Genomic DNA, 27464 nt, shown 5'->3' with positions numbered 1-27464 from the left:
GGTTTTGACAAGATGTAATGAATAATGCAAAAATAATAATAATAATAATAATAATAATAATAATAATGTGTTGGCAACTATTTTCACATCCCATGATGCTTTTGTTTGCATTTTACTTGAATACTACCACAATAAACATAACTAGGGCCAAAGTGAAAGACTAGAAATCATTACTAGACCAGCTTTTAATTTGTCCAACACTTACTCTCCAATCACAAAGTGCTCACATCTTCTATTCACTTTATTCTTTCCCCATGATCCTGTTACACTTTATATTGTGTGTGCCAAATAAACATGTATACTACAGACTCCTGTCAAAGTTTCTATATGTCATGTATTTAATTTGAAAGTGAAACAACCCCGCAGGTTATGGCTCTGTGTATGGCTCACATGGCAAAAGACAAAAAGTTAAGACAAAACAGCCCTGCAGGCATAACAACAGCCACAACTCTGATCCATTGAAACTATAAGAAAAGATGAATAAGCTTGCATCAACAGCCTATTTCCCAAACAATGACAGCTGTGTCTTTTTGAAAATGAATAGAGCTGGAGAAAGCAATGCCAGCGCTTTTGAATATTTTGTAAATTTCACAGCTCATTTATTCTGTCATGCATATATTATTATGCACCACACCTTTTGCTTGAATTTTGATTAGACACTATGAACGCAGTTTTTAAAAGAAAAATCACATACACCACAACACGTCCAGGCCCTAACTCAGCATGCAATTCAATAACATTGCATAACAAAGCACAACATCAAAATTACAAAAAGACCAAAATTGACATTTAGTAAAAGTTCGCACCAGCCTTAATCAAGAGAATAGAAGGATGAAGCCACCCATATAAAATATTCATATTACATTTAACATGTTATGTTTCATTTGTCTGGTTAAGGCATGTTTATATAGGAGGTACAGTAAATGAAATTGAGCTCAGACTGGAAATGCAGAAGTAGTGGGGCTCTCATCGAGTTTCCAGTGGCATTAAACACACGCAAGAAAATGAATGAACATACCTTCATCTCTCTATGAGTCCTCTAGGTGACCAGTGTAACGAATCTGAGCCTGAAAACAGGTTGAAGAAGCGGTTAGACATTACATACAGTGTCAACTTCAGTCTGCCACAACAAGACACGGTTATGGTATGATGACATCACTTCTTCTGCTACACTGTTGGATGCCATGAAAAAGCTGGGCGGTAGACTCACTTTACATCGCTTAGTAAAACATATCGTCTGCACATGAAATATCTTTTTAGGAATTGTGGTTTTCATTCGAAGTGAGTCTGTAATTTATTTAAGAAAAGTTTTAAAAAGGTCCTTGGCTTAAATAATCCTGACTAATGCACCAGGCTAATGGTATGTGTACTCGAGCTTTCGAGCCACATTCCCAAAAATATCTGTGTTGCAAAGTAAACCGTGGCAGGCTGATCACTCTCATTCGCAGAGCCCTTAAAGCCGTTTATGTAATGCCTAGTGTACTGTAGTCAGCAATCAGCCATGGCTTGTGGCAACGAAGGACGAGCAAACACAAAAGTAACTATAGTCGCTGTCCTGCACAAATGCACGGATAATGAGGTTGTTTAGGATAAAGTGATAGATACAGTAACAGCCGCACGGTGCTCGGAGTACGGCAGCGTGGTGTGCCCGCTGTCTGCACTGCACTGACTATACCAACACTACAGCAGAGGATGACGCCATTTCTGTAGCTGACAGTCGGCTAAAAAGGAGAACACTTCAGCGCACAAACACTGGAAATTGCGAGAACGGTGGTCGCTATTCACCTGCCCACGTCAGAGTCATATCTCTTTCGGAGACGAAACTCTTGCTTTACATAGAAAAAAAACTGCCCCAATACCGTTCATTTTCGCTTCTCTCCCTTGACTCGGTGCGCTGCTCTCTGCAGAGTACACTCGACAGCCCAGACCGATAATAACACTGATATGGGCAGGCAACACAGCCACCAAACCAGACATTTATAGAAATGTTATATTAAAGCTATGTCGTTACAACAGCGTTAAGTTGAACAAAGTGAGAATCAGTCGTGCAGCCCCATTAAAAGTCACTTTCTTTATTCACAAAATGTTGTCTTTATCGACTGGTCTGGCATTTCGCTGACTGTTCACTGAGTAACGTTGAGTGAGGTCGCTACTGACAAAGAACCAAGTCGACGAAACGGTTCGCAACAAGGTCAAGCTCGAAAAAGACTTGTAACGCAGCAACATAGCATTAATACCTACAACATTTTATTGTTATAACTGAATCCAAGGTCGCAGCCCTCTTGTGTGGCTCTTGGTCGCGGAGGATACAATGTCATCCGCCCCAGACAATTTGCTAGACCAGCCGCTGCACGTGAGTGATTGACCACCACCAAAAATAATGAACATATACAGCCCGAGTCTCGATGTTTTTTCATCGGTCCTTAAACCTGGTTTCCGTGGTTAACTAAAGCGTCGAGCCCATTTAAACCTCTCCAGTAACGTTACTGATTCTTGCATAGGTTTGTCAGCGGTGATGTTGCCAGTGACGGAAATGTGCAAAATACTGGTTCACGCAGCATTGAGAATAACATAAGCCCTATCTAGCAGAGGGAAAATAGTCCACATCGCATCTGGTCATATAACTGATCAAACTGGTGAGTTCCTTGATAAAAGGCAGCCCATTTGGTCCAATCTACACTGGACAAGTCAATCGTGAGAAGCTAATGATACTGGTGGCACAAAAGAAAAGCCTGACAATGCAATTTATCTGTTAAACTACACCGTTAAGTCGCTGGTCGACAAATCATATCGTGCAACGATGTCAAGCTCATACGGGTCACCAATTGTATCGTGTAATATCACTTTTGACGGCTATTAGGGAACACCATGACAGGCGCTGCTCGACGACAACCTCTCCGAGGATTCCTCCGCTCAACAACACAACACTCCGGTGCATGTCCAGCAGGCTTGAAACTATTCAACCCTGGAGTAGCATACGCTTTGACTGTGCTCATCAGCTCAATTTGGCTGGCTACAGCATAACTTTGTTATCGAGCTAACCAAGTTTCTTCTATAATCTCGGCCGTCATCTTTTTGCTGTCCAGTCGTTTAATTCATTCATTCCCTAAAACCACCCTAAACACATCCCAGCATTAGTTAACAAGTTAGCTAACGTCAAGGTTGGCTTGGTAGCAGCAGGGAAGCAAGCTAGTAAATTGTTCAAAATAGCGATGGCTTTGCCGAACAAAAGCAGGCTTACCTATGCTGTCAAGTTGAGAAACACCTCTGTTTTTCGACGAAAGTGTATTAGTAATCCATAGGAACATTTATGTGAGAAATCTGACAGGTTTTTAACGTCGTCCGTTGGCCCCTGGTTGATGTTGGATGCGGATGGGTAAAAGTGGTTTTCGCAGAGCGCTGCTGTTTGCCTTGTTGAGTAGCTCTTCTAGCCTAGCTCTTTCTGTGATCCTTCCCCCCCCCCTCCTCCTCCTCCTCCTCCTCCTCCTCCTCCTCCTGAGAATGATTGACGGGCATATTAACCCCGCCTCAACCAAAGGTACGCTCGCCCATAGGATGGCACAGGGAAGGGTAACGCCTTAGCAGCATCGGATTGGCTAGTTGAGGAGAAAAATATCCATGGTACGAAGTCGTTCTACTGGATTGTTCTCACAGAGAGAAAACACTGCTAAAAACTACAATCCCCAGCTTTGGAACATATGTGTGAGTGTGTGTTCGATATGTATTACAGACTGTCCCGACAAGACGTATATGTGGTTTTCCAATTTGCTTACAGGCCGGAAGCTTTTACCGGGCAATATAGAAATGCAACTGCAGCACACAATGTGCGAGGCACCCATGTTCCCCACCTACTCTGCGCCTGCTCTGTAACGATGCCGAAGCATATATAGGTAGCTCATCAAAACTAGCTTGTTTTGAAAAGTGTCTGTACAGTACGTAGCAATAACGGCATTAGCTTAGCTTAGCATAGCATCCGGTGCATTTTCCAGTAACTCGCGGACCTAACAATGATATGAACGTGTGGATGCGAGAGTCATATCGTGTGCCTTAATCGACCAGCGTTAAAGTGGAAGTTTTTATTTTGAAAAAAAGAAAAGAAATGCTCAACAGTGGTTTACCGGCACCCTTTATGTTAGCCTGCTAATGCTAGCTAGCTAACTAGCAGTCTGGCTAAAAGGAATACGTCATCAGACTGACAGGCAGCAGCTAAGGTGGGTGGAGTTAAGAACATTGGAAGGGCTAATGTCACAGAATCATTTTAGTTTTCAAGCTCCTATGTGTATGTGTAATTTAAAATTCCTTAATATTGTCCTCAGTTGTCCTTCCTATAAATTTAACTTTTCTTTACCATTAGCTACTTTACATTGGCTTTTTGGTTGAATCTTAATTCAACAATTCAAAGTGCAAGTATAAAACAGCCTAAATGTAATTGAATGGTTCTGTTAAAAAGTGAAGTCGACGTATCTAATGGAAAATTACCTAGATTATGGTAATTCTAGTTAGGCACTTGTTGCAGACAATAAGTGTGTATTTATTATACATTTATTTTCCACATTACACCAAATAATGTAGAGTGTGGGCTTTTAATGTGTACACTAAACTACCAGTTACAGGACTGTGTTAGATAGTACTGTACCTATTAAACTAGTATCTACATGCTAGGGTGTCAACCTTTTTAAAAGCAACGTTGACTCAGTATGTGACAAGAGATCAGGTCTTCTTGATATAATATTGCACTGTCTCTTGCTGGAGATGGATGGCAGCATTGTGTCATTTGATAAAAAATGTCTTGGCAGTCTGATCATTTCATTGTAATTGTAAGCTTTGCTTCAACAATGTGAATAGTTAATTACCTTTGACCCTAACCAAATTTAGTTCCCTAATATTACTTTCTCAAGATAGAGGTTTCACACTTATTTTTAGGTTGATAGGCTTATAGTCTAGATGTATATGATGTGACTGGATGTAAATTATCTAGTCTGGGACTTTTATGAAATTAAACCTAAACTGCTGTTTTATGTAAATAATTTATAATAATAATTTTTTAGTGATTTTTCTTATGATGATCACTAGCTGTCACAGACAACCCAACCTTTCTATTTTTATTGCTACACCACCACTCGTCGCCAGTTTCTGTGACTCACCAGTAATGTGATTGTTTTAACTTATCCAATCATGTGATCAGCGTGTCACCATGCACAAGGGGATTTCATGGCTCTGCACATGCGTCTGACCACACAGTGCATTACATCATGAAAAATATTTATTCAAGTTTGTCAGAACCTTTAATTTTCTTGTTTGCCTTAGATGAGTTAGAGCTTTTTTTAATGTAAAGCTTCACAAACAATGCATTAGTTTTGCAGTTGTCATTACATGTCTTGTGTCACAATTATGTACTTATTTTAAGAAAAAGTACAACAAAATGGTAAAAGCATCACTCACAAATGAATCCCACACAGTTCCTGTGTATTATACTCTTAGGTGTGTAGCAGCATTTTGCAGTTATGTCTCTGATGTCAGTTACACCAAGAATGCATTTGAGTCTGACATTGTTCCTGCCATGTCAACACACACTCTTCTGCAATTTCTACAACTACAATTCTGTCTACTCAACACTTCCCCAATCTATCAGTTAAGAGCCAGCTCAAAGTTTGGTGCTGAACAATAACAGATACACGCAACCCAACATGAACACACCACAGGCATCACTAATTACAATTACACACCTATTCACTACTTCTGTTTACTCCGTGTGATTGTGGACTTGTACCAACCTTTTAACTTTCGGAGTTCAGTAATATCACTATTATTATTTGACTTTGTATGTTCTTTGTCCTCCAATATAGATTTGGGCGAACTTGAAGCAATGGATGGCGACTTGGAAGCCGGCCCTGAGCGAATTCTGCTGGAACCATACAAGTACTTGTTGCAATTACCAGGTGAGTCGTTCTCCATGACAGTGACTGCAGAGTGGTGGAAGAGACATGTATGGAGGCATTCAGACATGCAGTGAAAAGGTCATCAAAAGCCACGTATACTGTTGATAAGGGCTGCTGTGGTTAGAGCACTAGCGCATTTTTGTTCCCGTTCTTGCAAGGGTGTTACTATCAAACAGTGTTCAGTAGTCTGTGTTTCAACAGTGAATGGATGCAGAATAGAGCTGTCAATCTTCCTCTCTATAATACCATTTGAATGTCATTTGTTATATATATTTTTTTAAATATTCAAATAATATTCAAATATTTAATGCTCAAATGCAGCCTGTTATTAATATGTACTACACTATTGTCAATGCCACTATAAGAATGTGGTTGTTGTTATACGTTCTGTCCATTAGAGGGACTTCCAACAGTAGCCTGGCCGTGAAAGGGATCTACGTCATGGCACATTGCATTTCTTGCACGCAACTTTGTTTTACATTAATTTTCCACCACGCACACACAGCGACAAACAAATCAACAGGGAACTCTGTAATGAAACATTATCTAACAAGTGTAGTGAAGCGGCTCTGTTGTAAAGGCTAACGTTGCTCGGTTAGCACAATGACATGATGTTAGAAAGTGCAGCAGAAACGATTTGTCATTAACTAAGTAACGTTACCAATAATGTTAGCCACGATGCCAACGGCATTGATAACCAAACCAAACGTTGCTGCCACTACTATTTTTGTGATTTATAAGCAACCTGTTTCTTTCAGATTGTCACGTTACTGAGAATAAAGCTATTAGAAGGTAATAAATGAAGTCGAAGCTAACTCCGACAGCTAATTCAAATTTAGCTGTCTCCATGAAGTTACCAGCTAAGCCCCTGTAACTTGCAACGCAGTTGGGAAACAAGAACGAGCTAACTAATAATAACATAAGCCTTTTTGCTCGGTGGTCGATTTTAAAGTCATGTTAAAACTATTTTGCATCATTCTTCCGATTTCCAGCCGCAGCCTGTTACCCCACCGTACTAATGTTATAGCTCCGTGATCTTAAGACCCCACAGTGCCTTGTGTTTCTCACTCCCGCTTACTTATTGTTCAGACGTGACATGACAAAACCATTTTGGGGGCGGCCTCTAGCTTACCCAGTAAGAGCGTTCGCCCCATTTTGGCTGAGTCCTGCAGTGGCGCAGGGTTTGAATCCGACCTGCTGCGTGTAGTCCCCCATCTCTTACCCCATTTCATGTCTATCCACTTTCAAATAAAGGGAAAAGCCCCCAAAATCTTCAAAAAGCATTTTATTTTCACATGCGGGTAGGCCAAGGCGAGAAGAGGGAGATTAGCTAACGTTATTCAAAATATTTATAAAAAAAAAAAAAATCACATTTAAATAGTTATTTCAGCATTCGAATAGTATTGATTTTTTTACTATTCAAATTATATTGGACTTTCGGAATTCGTTCCAACAGCCCTAGTGCAGAATGCATGTAAGCAGAGCGGAGGGTCCAGAATTTTCACTCCTCATTGAATGTGATGAAAGGCTCTAGTGTACACACAGCAGACATAAACTGCATGCTGCATAAAATGGGAGTTGTTCATCTTGTTCATCAACACTAACACGTAGCTTTTAGGATATGCTGCTTAATTTCATCCAAGTGTGTATGTATGTTACTGCTGTGGCAAAGTAGGCTTGAATTTAAAGGGTAAAAAAAATACTAACGTAAGTAAAGAAAGCAAGTGAAATGAGCTCATCATTTGCAACAATAGTCATTGTAAAGGATGCATTTAAAGGTGTTTTCTTTTACCTTTGCATACTATAGTACACATGTCTTTGACTATTAAACTTGAAATTTAGTTTTTCTGCTCTCTTTTTAGGAAAGCAGGTGAGGACAAAACTATCCCAAGCATTTAACCACTGGCTCAATGTTCCAGAGGACAAACTGCAGGTGAGAAATCAGCCATTTCCAGCCTCTTAACATTGACAGTCACCTGATGCTTATTGTTGCGGACAGGTCCAGGAAGGGGAAACTATGCTGTGCTTATGCTAAATGGGCAACTCATTTTGTAATGCAACCAGAAGGTTGAGTTGTTCCTAACTGAATATAAATGTAAAGCTTGGATGTGGAGCTTAGCTCATCCATGATTTATTACAGGAGGTTGTTAATGCATCTGATTATCAATCAGATTGTCTGATTATCAAGTGAAATGAAAAAGGTGGGCAATGCTTTCAAAAACAGAACAGTTACCCCTTTCTATATTTGTTTGATCTGCATTTCCCTTATTTCTGATTTCATGAATTGTTGAAGTTGGAAGCATTCTGTTTGCCTATATAGATGGTGTGTATACTCACTTTTAAAAGTTAAAAAGAGTTTGTCTTGAGTAAGGAAAGTATAACCTAAATACTAAAGCTACATCAAACCCAGGGGGCAGAACCACTTTAAAAGACGTTGATTGGCTAACATGTTAGCAAACAGTTATTTATACAGCAGATATGGACCAATCATTAGTTTTGGTTTGAGCTTCATCAACTGCTGAGAAAGATATGTGGATCTTAAGCTTGCTAGATGTTCGACTCTCTTCATCAGCTAGGGGCTTTTGCTGTAGAGCTACAGAGTTTAGTGATGCAGTATTATTTTTGGTTTGTTACTACTGACCCTGTTTGCATAACATGTAGTCAACCAATTAACGTTTTTTTGCAACTGCAAAAATTGTCTGGCCTACTTTGGATGTATTCATAACACTGTTTGATCTCTATTTTCTGTCAAGGTAGCTGTTACATCTACTGTTTCTTTTCAAGGTGACTCATGACTCAGGGCTTTCAAGTAGCTCAATGGTGGCACATTAATGATAACATTATTTAATATTTTTATAAAGAGTACTTTTTGTAAAGAAAGTAAAACTAAAGTAAAAACAATGCCAGATTGTCATCAAAGGCTTTCAAAATAAGTTTTCATGAATCCAAGAAGTGGGAGAAAGGATCTTTGCCAGATTATAGGTTTACCATACTCTCCCACGTCTGCTTTTAAAATTACATGGAGTTGGTGGTTTGTTGTGTTTTGACTGTTTATAATATTAGCATGTTTTGACAGTTTATAGCAGTGGTTCTTAAGCTTTTTTAAATAATGTACCCCCTTTGAACAGTTTTTTTAAGCCCCCCTAACCAGCGCAAATAATATTTGGTAGAAAAAAAAGTCTCTATAAAGAGGAACAATACAGCGATGTCAGCGATAGATTTACTAAACAGCCTTGTACCTGGAAAACATTTAAATGCTGATGAAAAAAGGCGACAAAACCTTGGAAAGACGGTAGAAAGAAGGAAGTAAGGCAAGAATAGGTCGAAAATAGTAATAAAAACTTTTTTAAAAAACACCGTAGAAAGAAGGAAGGCAACACTAGGGCGACAAAAGTGACAAAAAAATTTAAATAAACGACAAACTTAAAAATAAAGTGACAAAAACATTGAAAAAAGCTGAAAAAATACTTTGAAGAAAAAAGACAGTAGAAAAAAGTAAGGAAGAAAGGCAAGAATAGGTCAAAACAAATGACAAAACCTTCAAAAACGGCGACAAACTTGGAGAAAAAAAGACAGTAGAAGTAACTACAGCCTTGTAACTGAAAAACATTTTACAAAATGTCACGTACCCCCTGCAGTAGGGCTGGGCGACATGGAGAAAATCAAATATCACGATATTTTTGACCAAATACCTCAATATCGATAACGCAACGATATTGTAGTGTTGACTATTGGTGCTTTCACAAAATATTTACACAATGAGATTTTTGATAAATAATCATCATTAATGTGGATATAATGACTAAGTGGGTAAAGGCAAATAACAGAACAGCTAGAACAGTCTGGTAAGTTCAGAAAATGACATCACTTTACTGTAATGCCACCTTTAAAACCAGGAAAAGGCAACACTTATGCCATATTACGATATCCAAAATCTAAGAAGATAATCTAGTCTCATATCATGATATCAATATCAATATAATATCGATATATGCCCAGCTCTACCTTGAAGTCCTCCAAAGTACCCCTAGGGGTACACGTACCCCCAAATGTCCCACAAAAGTCGATTTGTGTAGATAAAATCTTTACTGCCAAAATGTGTATGGGCTAATTTACTAAATTCCACTGTATTCTAATTCATATCAGCTTCTAGTTGCTGTTTGGGTGCTCCCGTTCAGTTTCCCAGAGTCACATTAGATTTGCACGAAAAGGAGTGTTCTACACTACCGGTCAAAAGTTTGGGGTCACTTAGAAATTTCGAATGTTGTTCGGACAGACCTGCCCCCACTACTAAAAAAAATCCTAAAGGAAACACTGTTTAAGAACACCAATTTTCTTTGTGAATGAATAATGTATTGTAAATAAATAAATGTTCTTCCTTAAAATACAGGGGGCATAAGTATACACACCCCTATGTTAAATTCCCATAGAGGCAGGCAGATTTTTGGGATTGTATGAAGCACATTTTTATGTATGAAAAGTGCTGTATAAATAAAGTCTGATTGATAAAGAGCAATTAAAAATAAAACAGGCTAAAATAGAATAAGATTATATGGATACAAATACAAGAATATAGTTAAAGTGCAGTGTAAGAAATGAATAATTATTTAATTAAATAGGTTGTAGGGACGGTACTGGAAAAAGGTACCATTGGGTAGCAGCACCAAAATTTAGGTTTCGGTAAAAATGTGAACAGTACACAACCCTACCCGCCACTTTTAAATCGTTTGTGTGGCAACATTTTGGATCCCAGTGGAAATGCTGCAGTTATTAGGTCTGAAAGGGTTAGCAGCAGGGGTTGTAGCCGATTCCGTGGTCTGTCCTGGCAGAGACCAGTGGTTACTGCCACTAGGGGCGCTAAAGACACTGGTCGCGACCAGCTCCTCAGTGGTCTGCCCTGTGGTCCCTGTGGTCTGTGAAGCCGCTTTAGTATTTTCTCCCCTTTCCTGTCGTTTTGGCAGCACTGTTAGCTGAATAAATGTCAGAGATCATAATCTTTTGTCTATAAAATACACTATATCAGATATATTATGATTATTATTGTTATTATTATTGATTATGAAGATCCGTGTGGTCAGGACCAGCTGGTCTCTGGCACGGACCAGTGGTCACAACCACTAGGGGCGCTAAATACACTGGTAACGCTACACAAAGTAGCGTTTTATGACAGACTAATTGTAAAAGATTTTTTTGCAGCTTAGATCATTTCTATGAGGTGTCCAGAACAACATACTAAAAGTCCTAAAAAATCCTAGTTCAGGAAATATGTTAAATTCTCATCAATCCGAGATGTGTGCCAATAAGACCAGGCAACAATACACCCCAATGGGGCTATTTTTTTCCTTTACTCCTACCACAATAAAACTTTACATAGTAAAAGTATACATGAAAAGTAACTTTTTTTTGTATTACAAGTTTCTTTTTAAATGAATTTGAATATGCACATATAACCCCCGCCGGTATAGTCTTCAGGGTCACGGAGGCACACAAGCCTCCACACCACAACAAGGTAGCAAAATGTAATCTCACCACGTTACTAATGACTAAGATGGCTATTCTGACTTTCTTCTGATGTTATCTGTGGGGGAATGTCATTAGGTAAGAGTTGTTCGCAAATAAAAAAAGAATTTAGAAAGCAACTGGAGGCAAGATTGTGCAATCAATTCTTAATGTCAATATAAAGATTTTTCCAAGAAACTTGTAAAACAAAGATGTTACTTTTCATGGATACTTTAATTGTATGAAGTTTTATTTTGATAGGTGTAAAGGAAAAAAATAGCCCCATTGGGGTGCATTGTTGCCTGGCCTTACTGGCACACATCTTGCATTGATGAGAATTAAACATATTTCCTCAACTAGGATTTCTTAGGACTTTTAGTATGTTTTAGTTCTATTTTTGGCTCCAAAATGAGTTACGTTGCCTGGACTAAAAGGGCACTAAAATGACTGGTCCTGACCACCTCCTCTGTGATCTGTTCTGTTGTTTGGACCAGTTAAGTGATCTGTGGTGTGTTTGTTTGTATTTATTTTTAATACAACTTTAAAACCCACTTTAAAATGCAACACGACCAATGTGTTGCATTTTAAAAGAACGATCATCGAGTGATCCGGTGCTGGATCAGTCAAGATGATTCGACTGTTACTTTTGTTACTGTATGGTAGGCTACTTGAGTTGAATTTTTAATTAAACTTTTACATTTTTGTACTTCATTTGATGTTGCTTTGTCACTCAACGCTACATTTTTTTCCTCCACTACATTTATTTGACATTAGTAAGTTGAAACCAGTCAGGAAGACACGGAGCTGCATAGTCGACAGTACTACTCATACAACTACAACTAATAATAATAATAATTTAATAATTGTTATTATGATTTCTATTAATAACAATGATCAATAATATTTGACAGACAAACTTATTTATTAATTTTTACATTTATTCAGCACAGTGTTGCCAACACAATGAGAAAGGGGAGAAGGTGTATTAAATGTACAATAACTACTCCAAAGACCACTCAGTAACTGGTCAAGACAACAGGCAGATGACAAGGACCACAAGACAGACCAGTGTCTTTAGCGCCCCTAGTGGTAGTGACCACTGGTCCGTGCCAGGTAGGAGCTGGTCGGGAGGAGCTGGTCAGGACTGTGCGGCAGGTCACAAACACACTGAGCTGCATAATCGATAGTACTACTCATATACTACGACTAATAATACTAATTTAATCATTGTTATTATGATTTCTATTAATAATAGTGATAAATAACATTGGATAGACAAACGATTATGGCTTCTCACATTAGGCGATTCTGCTAACACAGTGAGAAACGTGAAAAGTTTTATTAAAAATAAATACAAACAAACACACCACAGATCACTCAACTGGTCCAAACAACACAACAGATCACAGAGGAGGTGGTCAGGACCAGTCATTTTAGTGCCCTTTGTGCCAGTAAGAAGCTGGTCATGACCGCTGTGCCACTGGTCACGACCAGTGTATTTAGCGCCCCTAGTGGTTGTGACCACTGGTCCGTGCCAGAGACCAGCTGGTCCTGACCACACGGATCTTCATAATCAATAATAATCACAATAATAATCATAATATATCTGATATAGTGTATTTTATAGACAAAAGATTATGATCTCTGACATTTATTCAGCTAACAGTGCTGCCAAAACGACAGGAAAGGGGAGAAAATACTAAAGCGGCTTCACAGACCACAGGGACCACAGGGCAGACCACTGAGGAGCTGGTCGCGACCAGTGTCTTTAGCGCCCCTAGTGGTTGTGACCACTGGTCTTTTGAGTTTGTGTGCAAAGCCTTTTACAGTGCTCAGTTTACATTTTGTGACTTTCGATTGAATAAAAGACATATTTCGTCATTGAAGTTTTCTTTAAGTGTGTGTTAGTATAGTAATAGTGTTAAAATCTAGTCTCATTCTCGTGAACCCATTATCATGGATCGTCTCGTGAGCGGAGTGTCTCTGTCAGCAAAGGATTAGCATGATTCAAGTCAAAGACGGCTTCCCAGATAAACTTGCGCCTCCACTCATCCATTACAGTATCTTAATACATTCTTGGATGCTGCCTGATGCATCTACAGATAGTGGGCTGATTGGCATTCCTGCTTTTCCTTAGATTCATTTCAAATTAGCCATTTAGGATTTATTGGTTTTATTGAGCAGGACTCTCGCCATTGTCCACTTAGAGAGATCAGGCCATTGGCCTTATTATACTAATAACGTTAACATTGTAGTGGCCGAATACTGGCCCTATGTCCAGTAATGAAAATATGGAGACTGTATTTTCTTAATTTACATGCCTTTCTCAGCAAAGAATGCTAAGTGCTGAGCCCGTCAGGTCTCATTCGGTTTGCTGTTCAACAGGTCTCCCTTTGTCCTGAATGTTTTATAAACCCTTGACAAGTAGAGGAATCCTAGTTCTGCAGCAAAGCTCAGGTCACACTGTCTCCTGTGGTCATTTCATCTCCCAGTGCAAAAGAAAAGTCCTCCCCTGATGTATTGATGGTTTCAGGTCTCAATAAAAAAAGAACGAGGTGCACGTGTGTGAGTAATAAAGTTGTCAGTCTCTTCAGTTGTCACTGGGGGTGGTACGGTTCATGAAAAAACATCCGAACCGCTCGGTTCGTATGTCTCGGTTCGGAGCATGTGTGCGTCACACGGTTCGTCAGTACACTGTTAATGTGCACTAACCACTTACTGCCGTAGTGCCCACTTTCAACACCTATGTTAAAACACTTACTGGAAACGACGAGGGGGATGAGCGTGACGAACCCAACACATGGCAGCTGATTGGACGAACGCGTCACGTGGTTCTTGCTGCTCCCGAATTTCAAAAACAGACTCTAACGGCGTCTCGTTCTGAATACGATCTCGTATTTTATGAAAATAGTTCACCGAAAAGTGTTTCTGAAAACATTTTAAGTGAGAAATAGGCCATACAGTTGCTGAATCTGTCTGTTTTTTTGATCGACAAAGGTCAGTTTAAAAGATTTTCGTCAGATTTTGAGAGGCGCCGAGCCGACCGCTCCTCAGGTGGAGTGTGGAGTGCTGCAGGTCACGTCACGTGCAGAAATGTCAAGTGGGAGAGATGAGGAAGGCTGCCCGGAGTTGGAGGATGCGCCAGCGTCGTATATAGTCTGGTGCGTGGGAACATTTTGGATTTCATGTTACCTATGATGACAGCGGAAATAAAACAATAGATAGAACTGCCACTGTGTGCATGTATTGTGCAACATGCATTCAATATGCTAATTTTAGCTATATATCGTACGCTGAAGTATATTTCTGGAGTGTTAAAGATTAAAAGAAAAAATAACAGGAACCGTACAGAACCTAAAACCGTGATCCGAACCGTGGATTTTGTGAACCGTACCACCCCCAGTTGTCACAATATTGGAGTATAAATCAATCCTGTCATGTCAGCCCTCCTGCTACAGCTGCATCCATCTCACACTTTGCAGTAGAGATATATTTAATCACAGCTTTCACACTGCTACTATGAGAGTGGGTTTTATGCAGAATGAATAAAAGAAGCAACTCAACATTCTTTTTTCACATTACATCTTGCTACGTTTCTTCCTGCTGACATTTTCAATTCAGGAGCACATATGCTCCTTGAGGCTACAATGACGTTACCTTGGAGTTTTAAATTTGGCTGATCAGTTTTTGATTTGTTGAGTTTTAGATTAGTTGGCAGTTCGGATGGCTTACATTCATATGCAGATTGTAACCAAATCTACTTTTGTTCTCCTGATAATTCCAGTTTAGACAGAATTTTGTTGTTTGGCATATCAAACTTCTCCCCCTATGCCTCCCTCTGTCTCCCCTCTTACTCACTCCATGTAGCAGCCCTGTAAACTCCTGCTGAACCCATCATGCAGACATAGAGCACTCCTCTCGTCATCATTAGCACACTGCTGCCATGTAGTCGCCGCCATGGAAACAACCGTGCCTTCAGATGGATGGAGGCAGTGACAGTAGCACACTGTCTCATTCATCTGGCAATTCATTTTTTATCAAACCCCCATATATGCCGTTCCACTGTGCAGTACAGAACCGGTTGGAAAGGTTTGGGAAATTCCCTCTAAACACATCAGTCGCCTTGCGACCTTTGGCTGACTGTTCCTCCTGTTCTCTATGACAATGTAGAAAGGTTAGCTTCATCTACTGTATACTTTGAACACGTCATACATGAGAATGTTTGATGCCTCGGGCTTAGAGCTTCTTGTAGGTTTTAATGTGACTGATGCAATGACTATAATGTAGCTGTCTCTGAAAATAACAAGGAACTGAATTGCAGGTTAGCATATCACATATGATATGGATCAACTGCTGGAATGTATCAATACAAGTGAAGTTATCCTTTTTAGACCGGTCAAATGTCTGGATACAACCCGTAACTTGTTAGAGGGTTATCATTACATGGAGTAGATAAGAAGTTGTGACAACAGAAAATAGTACAGCAGTAAAGCCTGGATCAGGCTAGACAGTACATTTGTTCTACATTTGTACTGCAGGGTTTTACCAGGAAAAAGTTAAGCTGCAGTAGTTAGCCAGACACGTCTCATCTCATGATCAATTTAGTGATGACATCCTAAACAATAGCCACACTATAAATACGACCTTGTTGAACCAGCTCCTCTGCTCTTTTCCCTAAATGTATATGTTTTATTTCAAAAAGTGTATGCAAAAGAATTGATGACTATGAAGGTGGTGTTCGTCTCAGGTGAGGTGACCCACCACGTCTATGAAAAACTGCAGGAAATCTTTGTTAATTAGTTATGGAATCAATTCTCTACATTGTGGCTTCAGCTTTACCACACAGCATCAAAGACAATTGGTGAAGACTAACGGCAAAGAACACCGTATCAATAATCAAGATTCAAAGAACACACAAAACATAAATTTGAGTTTAAACTTATACTGTGGCTTCTTGAGCGTTTGTACAAAAAATCTTCTGTATTAAATTATATTTGTACACCAAGATTGCGGTTTTAGATGAATCAGAAAGCATTTTTGAATGACAATCCAGTAGGCATGGTGTATGATCACATGGGATGACCATGGTAAAACCTTGGCCAGACTTCAACAGTCCTGCAGTCTTACTAAGAGGGATTACTGTAGGTGCTAACTGCCACACGTGTATACCTGAGTAAGACAGGTTTATGCATGCTCGGGTATATGCTAGGGCAATATCATCCATCGTGATGGCTGACCGACATCACGATGGAGAGCCACTATCGTGATGCCACGCCCCCCCACCCTGAAAGCCGCAACAATCACAACAACCATGGATTGCTGTTGTAGCCAACAACTGGAAACGTTATTGTTGACCTGCTATTTCATCACTAAATTCACTTCTGAGACTTTTTTATGCGAGAAATCAACTATGTAGAGCTCAAATATGGACCGTTTTACGAAAATTGATGGCTAATTGCAAATTTGGTCCGACTGTGTCGGATTTCTGCTGGCTGGAGCTCTCTCAGGAGACTCGCGGACAAGAGGCGTTTAGTTACCCAATCATTTGTTTAAATAACACAACACACATATCCATTATAAGATTAACTGGAACCTGTGGTTTTTCGAAGTTATAATGCTCCACAAGAGATTGCGGGCATAACGTAACAAACTCGCTGACCGGGACGTCCCTCACACACACCGGCCACGGAGCAGGAAGAGGGGAGGAAGAGCAGCGTCTGACAGGGCAGAGAGATACCCGTCTCCCTTTGACAGTCTTGTAAATAAATTATAATATGTATATTAGAGCTGTCAGTCTTCCTCTGTCATAGGCGCCGATTTAGGTTTTCCTCCGCACGCCCTTTAAAAATCAAAAAAATGTTTGCAATTCAGAACCTTAGGAAATGGACAGCAGCTGACACAAACGCACATGCCTATTAACTCGATAATAAAGTCATAAAGTAGGCTATCGTTCAACTCAGGACAGCGCCACTTCTCACAAATGCAGATAGGATTGGAGATGAGAAGTTTAACTGACACGTAACCGCGATCAGCGCTCACACGCTCCACTTAGCAACAACTGCAATGTTTAATTTTAAATGAATGTAGCCTAGTGGCAGTCTAAAACACGTGGACGCTCAGTATTTTCCGTGAGTGCTGCAGCTCCGGAGCACCCACGGTATCGGCGCCCATACTACCATTTGAATTTCATTTGTTTTTTTAATTAGTTTTTAAGTAGAAAAAATATTTCTGTAAAGAGATATATTAAAATAAAAGTTTCTGCGTCATTAACTTCTGGTGATAGTCAAAGTCTTGCGGAGCAGTGAAGGCACTCGGTACTTAAATGGCAGCATTATACAGCAGCAGTCTGACTAATTTGTTTTGTTGGACACTCAAAGTCCAGAACTTTAGAAATTGTTGGTGCTTGGGTTTAGGTTGAATAACTGCTGCTGTTATCTAAGGCTTTAAATCTTGTCTTGATTGTGCCCTTGTTCCTTTATCCTTACAGGGAATTGTAATTCATAGAGAGCACAGTCTGTTTGCAATGAACCTTTGAATCTTTGAGTATGTTTTTGGCCATGGGCATCGTTAGGCCTGGGTGTCACTGGCTACAGCCCAGAATGTTTTCTAAATATCCCCGGATCTGGGCGCCTGGGTAGCTCACCTGGTAGAGCGCGCACCCACTGGGTCGACTCTGAGCTGCGGCCCTTTGCTGCATTTCATTCCCCCTCTCTCTCCCCTTTCATGTCTTCAGCTGTCTTATAAAATGAAAGGCCTAAAATGCCCCCAGAGAAATAGCCCCAGATCTAGCACTGGATCGCTCTCTCCCTCTCTCTTTTTTCCTTTTTAAATAAGAATAATAGAATAAAAAAGCACTGATATTGCACATGCCAATTATGAAAACAGGTTTTTCCCAAGGCACTCGCAGTTCTTACTTTTTTTTTTTCAATCAACATTCAATAATACAAAATAAACAAACACACACACACACACACACACACACACACACACAAAATGGTCTGCATCCAATCAGCAGGCATTTTGAGGACTGAAATACGTATTATTACTATTGTTATGCACCAGATTGATGCATTTAACTACCAGAAATACAGTTGTTTCTCCCGGGGGGGACATTTATTTCTGCTTGCATTCATTGTAGCTTTACCCACAACCCCCCTCTCTTGTAAGTGGCTCACTGAGGTTGCAGGGTGAGCGAGTGTCGGGACCCTTTCAGAAAGAAAAGATTGTTTGGCAGATAAACTGCCCAGCCTTGGCCATCTGCCTGCCCCACTGAGCCTGTCTTTGTACTCCCCAGCCCCATACAAACAGCTTTCCTCACCAGGCCACACCACTTGTCTTTTAAATCAGCAGAGCACTCCAGCAGCCTCCACAGCCAGCTCAAGACAGCAGACACCTGATGGCATCCCTGACTGTTTTGTGTCAAACATGGACCTGAAACAAAACCATTTTATGTTATCAAGGCATCCTCCTGGGGGGGGGGACAGTGGACGTTTACCATTGTTGTTCACTAATTTGACATTTGTCCACATAGCCCTTGAGAGTCGTACTGTATTTAAGCTGTTGGAGCTTGTCAATACACTCATTATTTATGGCTAAGGATAAGTACTCGGGCCACGTCATTTTCTCTTTAGAGAAGTTGACAGTGTGCTAAGCCCTGTAGTGTCACTTGTAATTACTTAACCTTGTGAATACATCCATCCATTATCTGTAACCGCTTATCCTATTGGGTCGTGGTGGGGGAGCCAATCCCAACTGACCCTTGGTCCCTTTCCAACCGGAGGGATTTTTGCAGTTCCTAGAACAAAACGTTCCTAGAACCCTTTTTTTCTCGTGTTCCGACTAGTCCAATTTGGGGATTATTAAGTTCCTCTGACCGCAGTTCCTGTAACTCTTTCATCTCCTACTTCAGGACAGGGTCTTTTTTTAGCAACGTCTGAAACACAAACAGTACATATTCTTCACTGTCTGTTGCAATTTGCCTACTTATGCTAACTCATAAGACAAACATCACACATTCAACCAGCTAATTGTTAATGCTAGTTAAACATACCCGTTGTTTTGTTTGCCTGTTGCGCTCTGCTCTTCTATCTTCTTCCATCATATTAATTAGGATAATATTACGCTGGAGCCTTCGTCTTCTGTGTTTCTCTGTTAGGTACTCCAGCCTAGTCTTTAAACGCTGCCGTTCTAACTCTGTTATGAATGGCACAACAGGAACATTCCAATGGCCTCCTCCATGCTGGTTTGTTGTTGTATGTGGCGCTAAAGTCAAGTGACGACACTATAAAGACCGTTGCCGTGCTTGCGTCACTCCCTTACCCCTCCTACCAGTTCCTATGGCCACTTGGCCAGTGCGAATGCAAATGGCAAAACCAGTTTTGGGGGAGAATAGTTAGTAGAACTGTTTAGAAGTGGATTGTTCCTATAACTACGTTCCTGTAACTACTTGGTCAGAAAGAGGCTATTGAGTGAGAGCTGGGGTACAGGTCACTAGACTCACAGGCTGACACAGAGACAGAGAACCTTTCACACTCCTCCCAGTCACACCTACGGGCCCAAACATGAAACCCTCTTGCTGTAAGGTGACACTGCCAACCACTGCACTATCATGCTGCCCACTATGTGAATAAATTTCCTCTGAACTCATCAAGCCACTGATGCTCTCTCTTGGGCACAACAGTGAGTTATAGAGTAGGCGACCAATTTCTGAATCTGAAACCGCTCCAGTCTGGAGTAGATCTTCACTGAACTCTCATTCTTTCTGACTGACTACCGGCTTGTTTTTAGCAACATCGGTACTGTCTAATGATGATTCTCACTAGAGTAGTTCAGGCAAGACTGTAGGCATGGCACCCTCTGCTGTATACAAGTTATAATGCATAATTTACACAGAGCTCCAGAGAACCGGTTACTGTATGTGTGAGAAGGGAAAGGAAAGGAAGTTTTCCTGGCATAAGCATTGTTGTAACAGTTTCAGAAATGTAGTATAGCAAAACATAAAATCATCCATTACTATAAAATGGAAAAGCTGATGTTATTGCACAATAATTCTCAAACTATGCTTTCATTTCTGCATAACCGTATAGTTTAATGATCAGATATGTTTGTCATGTTCAGGTGATCATCCAGGTGACTGAGATGCTGCACAATGCCAGCTTGCTCATAGACGACATTGAGGACAGCTCCAAGCTGCGGCGAGGCTTCCCTGTGGCCCACAGCATCTATGGCATTCCCTCCGTTATCAACTCGGCCAACTACGTCTACTTCCTGGGGTTGGAGAAGGTGCTGACCCTGGAGCACCCTGAGGCTGTCCGAGTGTTTACCCGGCAGCTGCTGGAGCTGCACCGTGGTCAGGGCCTGGACATCCACTGGAGGGACACTTACACCTGTCCCACTGAGCAGGAGTACCGCAACATGGTGCTACAGAAAACTGGAGGGCTCTTTGGTCTGGCTGTGGGCCTGATGCAGCTCTTCTCAGATTGGAAACAGGACCTGAAACCCCTCCTGGACACACTGGGCCTCTTCTTCCAGATCCGCGATGACTACGCCAACCTGAGCTCTCGTGAGTACAGCGAGAACAAGAGCTTCTGTGAGGACCTGACTGAGGGAAAGTTCTCTTTCCCCACCATTCATGCCATATGGTCGCGTCCAGAGAGCACTCAAGTGCAGAACATCCTGAGGCAGCGCACAGAGAACATGGACATCAAACGATACTGTGTGGACTACCTGGAGAAGGTAGGCTCGTTTGCCTACACCCGTCAGACACTGCGAGACCTGGAGGCGGAAGTCTACCGTCTCATCGGGGAGTTTGGGGGAAACCCTCAACTGGAGAGCCTTGTCAAACACCTCAGCCAAATGCATCGTGAGGCTGAAGCCACAGCAGAGTCCAGTACTGAGCCACACTCCAACCAAAACCACTGACCTCATCCAGCATGACTCACATACTAGCCCTCCACACTCCACTAGCACAGAAGCTTTGCTAATACACTGATGCAGATATACATATTACTGAAAGCTCAACACACATGTTACATTCACAAACTATTCAATGAGTTACAATTCAGAATTAAACCTGAGAATTCTGGTAGACAGCTCTGACTGCATTCAGCAGCTATGTATGAGCCAGCAAAGCAGCCCCGAATGTTGCCTTTCTGTTTTGTGTGCTAGATGGCATCCTTCAAGTAACAAAATACACATCACCAATTTTTGTATCCAATTGTAGCTGTGCAGTCAGTGGAATGAAAAAAAAAAAAAGGTATCTTACGTTGGCTTTATGTTATAAACAACAAGATGGCAATACTCAAAAGCCTTCCTTTTGATGTGCACTACAGTGCATATACATGTATTTTTTATTTTAGCCTCTAAATGAAAATGGTTTATCTAGAGCAGAGTGAATGCTGGGTGTGTTTTTTTTCTAAAGTCCCTGTTTAAATAAGATATCTTGAGTGTATGATGTGTGATTTGAGAACCTTAATCATTAAGCCGCCAGAGTGCCAATCCTGTAGTAAAGACCTCTTGCAACTAAATTGTCTACTTGTTATATAACATGCTGGCATTGTATGCAAAGTAGTGCTCATGCTGTTTATGCTCAGCTTTATATAAAAACTTTGTTGATGTTTTGGTTTATTGCAGACTGTGTTTCCATCTAGTTCAGATTTACATTTCTAATTTTATTAGTGATTCAGTTATGATACTTGTAAGTAGACACTATGCTGCAGTTAAGAACATCTTTGCATCTATTGAATAAAAAAAAGAACCTGTGGGCTTGTCTGACTTCTTAAAACTAAATTTCCCATCTCCCTGCGGAATGTAGTTTTGTTCTCATTATTTTGAACTGCCTTAAACTGGAACTTGTGATCTTGTGGTTATGACATGGGACGTTGTATACATCATATACTTTGTGTTCTGTGGCAGCAGCGAGGTGAATAGTGCCACGATTACCTACCTAATGAGACTGAGACTGAGAATCCTCGGTACGACATCATTGATGCATTTGCCAACGTAGCCAATGACTGCGTCTGCACAGTATATGTGCTTAACTCCACCCTAGATTCTGTCCCAGCACCGGCAGTCTCTTATCTCCCAGTCCACACACAATGACTGCTAAATGCTTTTTTCCACTAAAATAAATACAGAATGGCTGCAGCTGGATAGTAGTGGGTGTGTTGTTGAAGCAAGTGTTGTTTTGTAATAGTAACTGGTGTTTGATTGTGTGAGGGACAGATTAAACCTGACTTAACCCAAATATTGTGTAACATACAAAAGCACCCAGTTTAAAAGGCACTACAAATACTTGTTTCATACCTCAAACCCAAGCCCAAACAAAAAGACAGTTTGCACTTACACCACATTTTAAAATTAAAACCACTTTGTTTTGTTTATATAGGCTACCATGTTGGTTATGCCAATTAATATGCAATTTTATGTTTGAGCACTGGGTGGAGTATTGCCTTTGGGAAGGCATAAAGGTAATCAGCCGCAGGTACACAGGTGTGTGGAAATTGGGGACAGCATACAGCTTTTCACCGTGTCAGTCGTGTCAGGTTGGCGTGTATTTCATTTGTTTGATAAGGAAAATGAATGGAACTAATCCAGAAATGAAATGGACTGTAATCCTTGTGCGACGGTGAGCAGGCTGTTAAGGAAAATAAATGGGTCACAGCACCGAAATGCAAACAAATTGTGGACATGAATTATTGGCATGCAGAACACGCGTCCAAGCAAGTTCTCCCCTGATCCCACCGTATTGGCCTAATGTAGGAGTTGATAAAAGACTGATTAAAGTGAAAAGCTTGCTTAAGGAACTCGCAAGGATCGCCATTCACGGGATATGGTAACAGCTGATCGAGGACGCTGTCGTGGGATTTCGCAATTGAGAAATGCCATCGAGGGATTTCTGGGCCTCGATGTGGATCGTTTGGACAACCACGACAGCTTCTACTCGCGCAGCAAAGACAAAGAACCGAACCGGAACCAGTGGACCACGCATTGGAGAGTGTGTGCAGCTGGATGCTGGACCAAGGCCAAGCGAAAAAGGTAAACCGGTAGCAAAATAAAATACATTGCCATTAACATTTAAAGTGTATGCACACAAGACAACTAACTGAAAAACCCACTGCATTGGTTTGAACTGGTATTTAAACTGTGGGTTTATCTGTGAAATGTAAATGTATTTCAAAGTGTATTTCAGAGTGTTTTTGATTGTGTTGGTTGACTATGTATTCTGAAACAAGGGTACACATTGAGTGTATTAATGCTGATGAGTTCACCACGGCTGACAAGGGCGCAGCCAGCGATGAAATAGAAACACAATCTGTCACAAAACGTTCTATTAAACTAACACACAAAAGCATTATTGGATAAATTGGAAACGCTGCAAAAAACAAAGTCCAAATTAAACAAAGCAATCTACTCAAAAAATAAAAATTCAAGAGTTGATGCAGGACAGAAAATATGAGACGAGGTGCATCGTACTTTTGACGAATACACAACTCTGTGCAATGAAGCAAAGGAAACGCATACATCTCTGCTAAAACTCTTACCCCCTGCAGAAACACGAGATATGGTTCAAAGCAAAGATGCTGGGTGTTATTGAGTTTATGGAAAACGTGAACAAGTGGTTGGTAAATGCAGACATTCCCAAATCTGCTGAAAATATGAATAAGGATTGTGACGAGTGTGAGGTGAAACCCGATGACAGCATTTCCAATGTTGGAACGAATGTTTCTGTACAACAATCTTGCCGTAAAAGTCACGCCAGCTCAAAAAGCAGTTCATCTTCTACTGCATCAGCACGCATTCAAGCTGAGGCAGAGAGAGCCGCACTTGAAGCTCGCGCCGCATCTTTAAAGAAGAAGCACGCTCTGGAAGAGCAAACAGAGGAGCTAAGGAGAAGAAAGGAAAGGCTCAATACGGAGATGGCCGCTTCTGCTGCTAAATTAGCAGTATTATCATCTTTCTGTCACCAAGCTTGCTCAAACACACATTCAAATGGGATGGAATCTCCTTTTGAAAAAGGAGCAAGGTTAAAGGACCATTCCACCACTTTCCAAATTCATGATAAAGGAGCAAGGTTAAAGGAAACATTCACCACACTTAATCCACAAGCTGATGAATATAAACGTACCCTTCTGGACATGCGACAACCACTACCCATGCAACAACAACCACCATTAATGCAACAACATGCATATTGGAGTGCAACACATAACAGCAGTCAGGATATTCATCTTGAAATAGCAAAACATGGAAAACCATTAGGTGAACCTCTTTTGAACCCTCATGTGCAACTAACAAATCCAAATGTCAGTAAGTCTGAACTACAGTTGCAAGGAAAGGATGAAACATCAGCACTGTATGACTTACTGCAAAGGCAAAATGAAATATCAATGTTGCTTAGACAACAACAAACCGCTCATTTATTACCACCAAGAGAAAAAACATTTTTTGATGGGAATCCTCTGGAGTATAAATCCTTTATAAGAGCATTCAAACATTGTGTGGAGAGCAATGCCGGCAACAAAGGGGATTGTTTATTTCCTGGATAAATACACGAGGACATCCAAAAGAGCTAGTTCGTAGATGTCAGTATATGGCCCCAGACAGAGGCTATACTATGGCTAAACAACTGTTACAAGAACACTTTGGCAATGAACATAAGATCACCGCAGCATACATGGAGAAAGTCCTAAGCTGGCCAAGAGTAAAACCGGAGGACGTCGCATCTCTTCAAGCATTTGCACTGTTTTTGCGGGAATGTTGTAATGCAATGGAGGATATGCTCTACATGAGAGAACTGGACATGCCAGTGAATATGAGAGCAGTGATTCTAAAGCTTCCATACAAGCTAAAGGAAAAGGAGAGTTTCTGCTTGTGAAATACTGGATAAATTCAATCGCGACTTACCAGAGGTCTACACTCAGAAAAGGATGCCTGTAGGAACAGACAACATCATCAAAGAAGAGGAACTGGCTAAGTGGCCGTACTTGGATGGTGCTGATGTTCCTCGCATACAAGCGGACGTGGAGTTGTTGATAGGCACCAATGCCTCCAAACTGCTTGAACCCTGTGAAGTTGTAAACAGTCATAGAAATGGACCCTATGCCATTAGGACCCTATTGGGGTGGGTTATTAATGCCCTCATTCAAGGATGCAGTAATGAGCGGTGTGAGAGAGGCCACACTGCTACTGTTAACAGGATCTCCATAGAAATGACTGGGAGAGAGACAACCAGGGGGAGAAGGTCTTATGAAAATAAGCGCAAGGGAAGGACCCCCAAAGCTGCCTCCAAGCTGCAGTCATCCTCCAGTGAGGATGAGGACGAGCAGCCGGCTGAAGGTAACTCCAGTAAAGAGAAGAACAACAACGAGAACAAGAAGTGACGCAGGATCGAAGTTCAGGATTCCTCTTCCAGCAATGAGAAGAGTGAAGAGGATAATGATGACCCAGATGGAAAAGAAAGCGAACAACGCAAAAAGATCTGCAAAATCCTGAAGGACGACAAGCTGCAGACAGAGACGAGAGATGCTCTAAAAGAAGAAGAGAATAGGAAACAAAATCAGAACATCAGACAGATGAATCTCAGCAGAAGGAAGGTGCTGCTGTTAAAATGTCCCCTGAGGAGAAAGGTGAGAGGAAGCCTAAGATTAAAAGTGAGAAGACAATGTCCGGAACCACAAGTGAAGGAAAGTCGTCAGAAGGTGTGGCAGACGAGCATCCTAAAGATGCTACTGTGAAGAAGGCAAAAGCTCCATCTGTGGAGACTGTCAAAGCAGAGAAGGACAAAATATGGAAAAGGAGAAAGATAAGGATAAGATCAAAGAAAAGGAAAAGACCAAAAGACCTTCTGCAGAAGGCTGAAATATAAGTTGTAGTACTCGGATACTACTAGCCATATCTCTGTTTTTATAAGGTGTTGATTTATTTCAAATGGTTTGTTGGCTCCATAATGTAAATATTTATTGAATTGTTCATGCCCTCCTGCCATTAACAATTAGGGGCCGGTGTGCATGGAGCCATTACACCACTTTGTTTTGTTTATATAGGCTACCATGTTGGTTATGCCAATTAATATGCAATTTTATGTTTGAGCACTGGGTGGAGTATTGCCTTTGGGAAGGCATAAAGGTAATCAGCCGCAGGTACACAGGTGTGTGGAAATTGGGGACAGCATACAGCTTTTCACCGTGTCAGTCGTGTCAGGTTGGCGTGTATTTCATTTGTTTGATAAGGAAAATGAATGGAACTAATCCAGAAATGAAATTAAATGGACTGTAATCCTTGTGCGACCGTGAGCAGGCCATTAAGGAAAATAAATGGGTCACAGCACCGATATGCAAACAAATGTGGACATTGATTATTGGCATGCAGAACACGCGTCCAAGCAAGTTCTCCCCTGATGCCACCGTATTGGCCTAATGTAGGAGTTGATGATAAAAGACTACAGTGGGTTTTAGCCATGCTTTGGTCTGGTTAGTCTCTCAATCTTATTGGTTTTGTCCTTTTGATTTTTACTTAAACATTAAGACAAACTAAATTATCTATCTATAATTGTCAAATTTAACACAATAAGATTCATTTTAAAAAATAAAACGCAAATTAATGCATAGCCTAAATTAAATTACGTCTCCCTTTCATTCAGCGCCTGGTTTTTATACCTTTTCAGTCCGTGTTTGTGTTGGCCTACAATTTTCTTTTCCTTTGTCCCCCTGTACTTGTGAAAAGCGAAATGTGCTATATTAATCTATTATCATGGGCGTAAATCTGATCTAACAGTAGGGGGGGGACAATAAACATAAAATTTCTGAAGAGGACACAAATAACACAGCCACAATTATACTCGTAGAGGACATGTGTTCACAGAGGAAAGCCTTAATACCATCATTAGTGTAGCATGGAGACTGTACCATTATCCTTCTTTTCAGTGTTTCTCTTGATTCAATAAAAAAGCTAACTAATTTGAACGAAATATTCTTCTTTAAAATCATGTATTTATTTTTAAGTTGTTTATAATCAAGCCACAAAAAT

At 40.7% G+C, this 27464-nt stretch overlaps 2 protein-coding genes across 6 annotated transcripts in view; one reads left to right on the top strand and one right to left on the bottom strand.

The window, feature by feature from the left end:
* Positions 1–3450, bottom strand: part of arid4b (AT-rich interaction domain 4B) — a 43883-nt gene extending 40433 nt beyond the window's left edge. For all 4 annotated transcript variants that reach the window (XM_078272437.1, XM_078272438.1, XM_078272439.1 and 1 more), the window contains exons 1-2: positions 3242–3450; positions 1019–1067 (exon numbers count right to left, since the gene is read on the bottom strand). In XM_078272437.1, the coding sequence (XP_078128563.1) occupies positions 1019–1024 (6 nt within the window). In that variant the 5' untranslated portion in view covers positions 1025–1067; positions 3242–3450. The remainder of the gene's footprint in view (positions 1–1018; positions 1068–3241) is intronic.
* A 151-nt stretch (positions 3451–3601) lies between these two features.
* On the top strand, positions 3602–22198 carry LOC144532620 (geranylgeranyl pyrophosphate synthase-like). Of its 2 annotated transcripts, none has more exons than XM_078273486.1 (4): positions 3602–3702; positions 5847–5939; positions 7802–7872; positions 20556–22198. In XM_078273486.1, exons 1-4 carry the CDS (start codon positions 3699–3701, stop codon positions 21357–21359), a joined length of 972 nt encoding a protein of 323 aa, XP_078129612.1. In that variant the 5' UTR covers positions 3602–3698; the 3' UTR covers positions 21360–22198. The 2 variants fall into 2 exon arrangements, with proteins under 2 accessions (XP_078129612.1, XP_078129613.1); XM_078273487.1 differs by lacking the exon at positions 3602–3702 and adding an exon at positions 3721–4211.
* Positions 22199–27464: the final 5266 nt, after the last annotated feature.

Source organism: Sander vitreus, chromosome 17 (assembly GCF_031162955.1).
Source record: "Sander vitreus isolate 19-12246 chromosome 17, sanVit1, whole genome shotgun sequence".
Lineage (NCBI taxonomy): Eukaryota > Metazoa > Chordata > Actinopteri > Perciformes > Percidae > Sander > Sander vitreus.
The sequence above is the reverse complement of the archived record's forward strand: the minus strand, read 5'-3'. Positions and strand labels throughout refer to the sequence as shown.

What these genes read in the sequence shown, in the direction of transcription:
- LOC144532620 (XM_078273486.1), top strand. An exon ending in GTACTTGTTGCAATTACCAG is followed by an intron (nt 5,940 to 7,801) that starts GTGAGTCGTTCT and finishes CTCTCTTTTTAG; the next exon opens with GAAAGCAGGTGAGGACAAAA. An exon ending in TTCCAGAGGACAAACTGCAG is followed by an intron (nt 7,873 to 20,555) that starts GTGAGAAATCAG and finishes TGTCATGTTCAG; the next exon opens with GTGATCATCCAGGTGACTGA.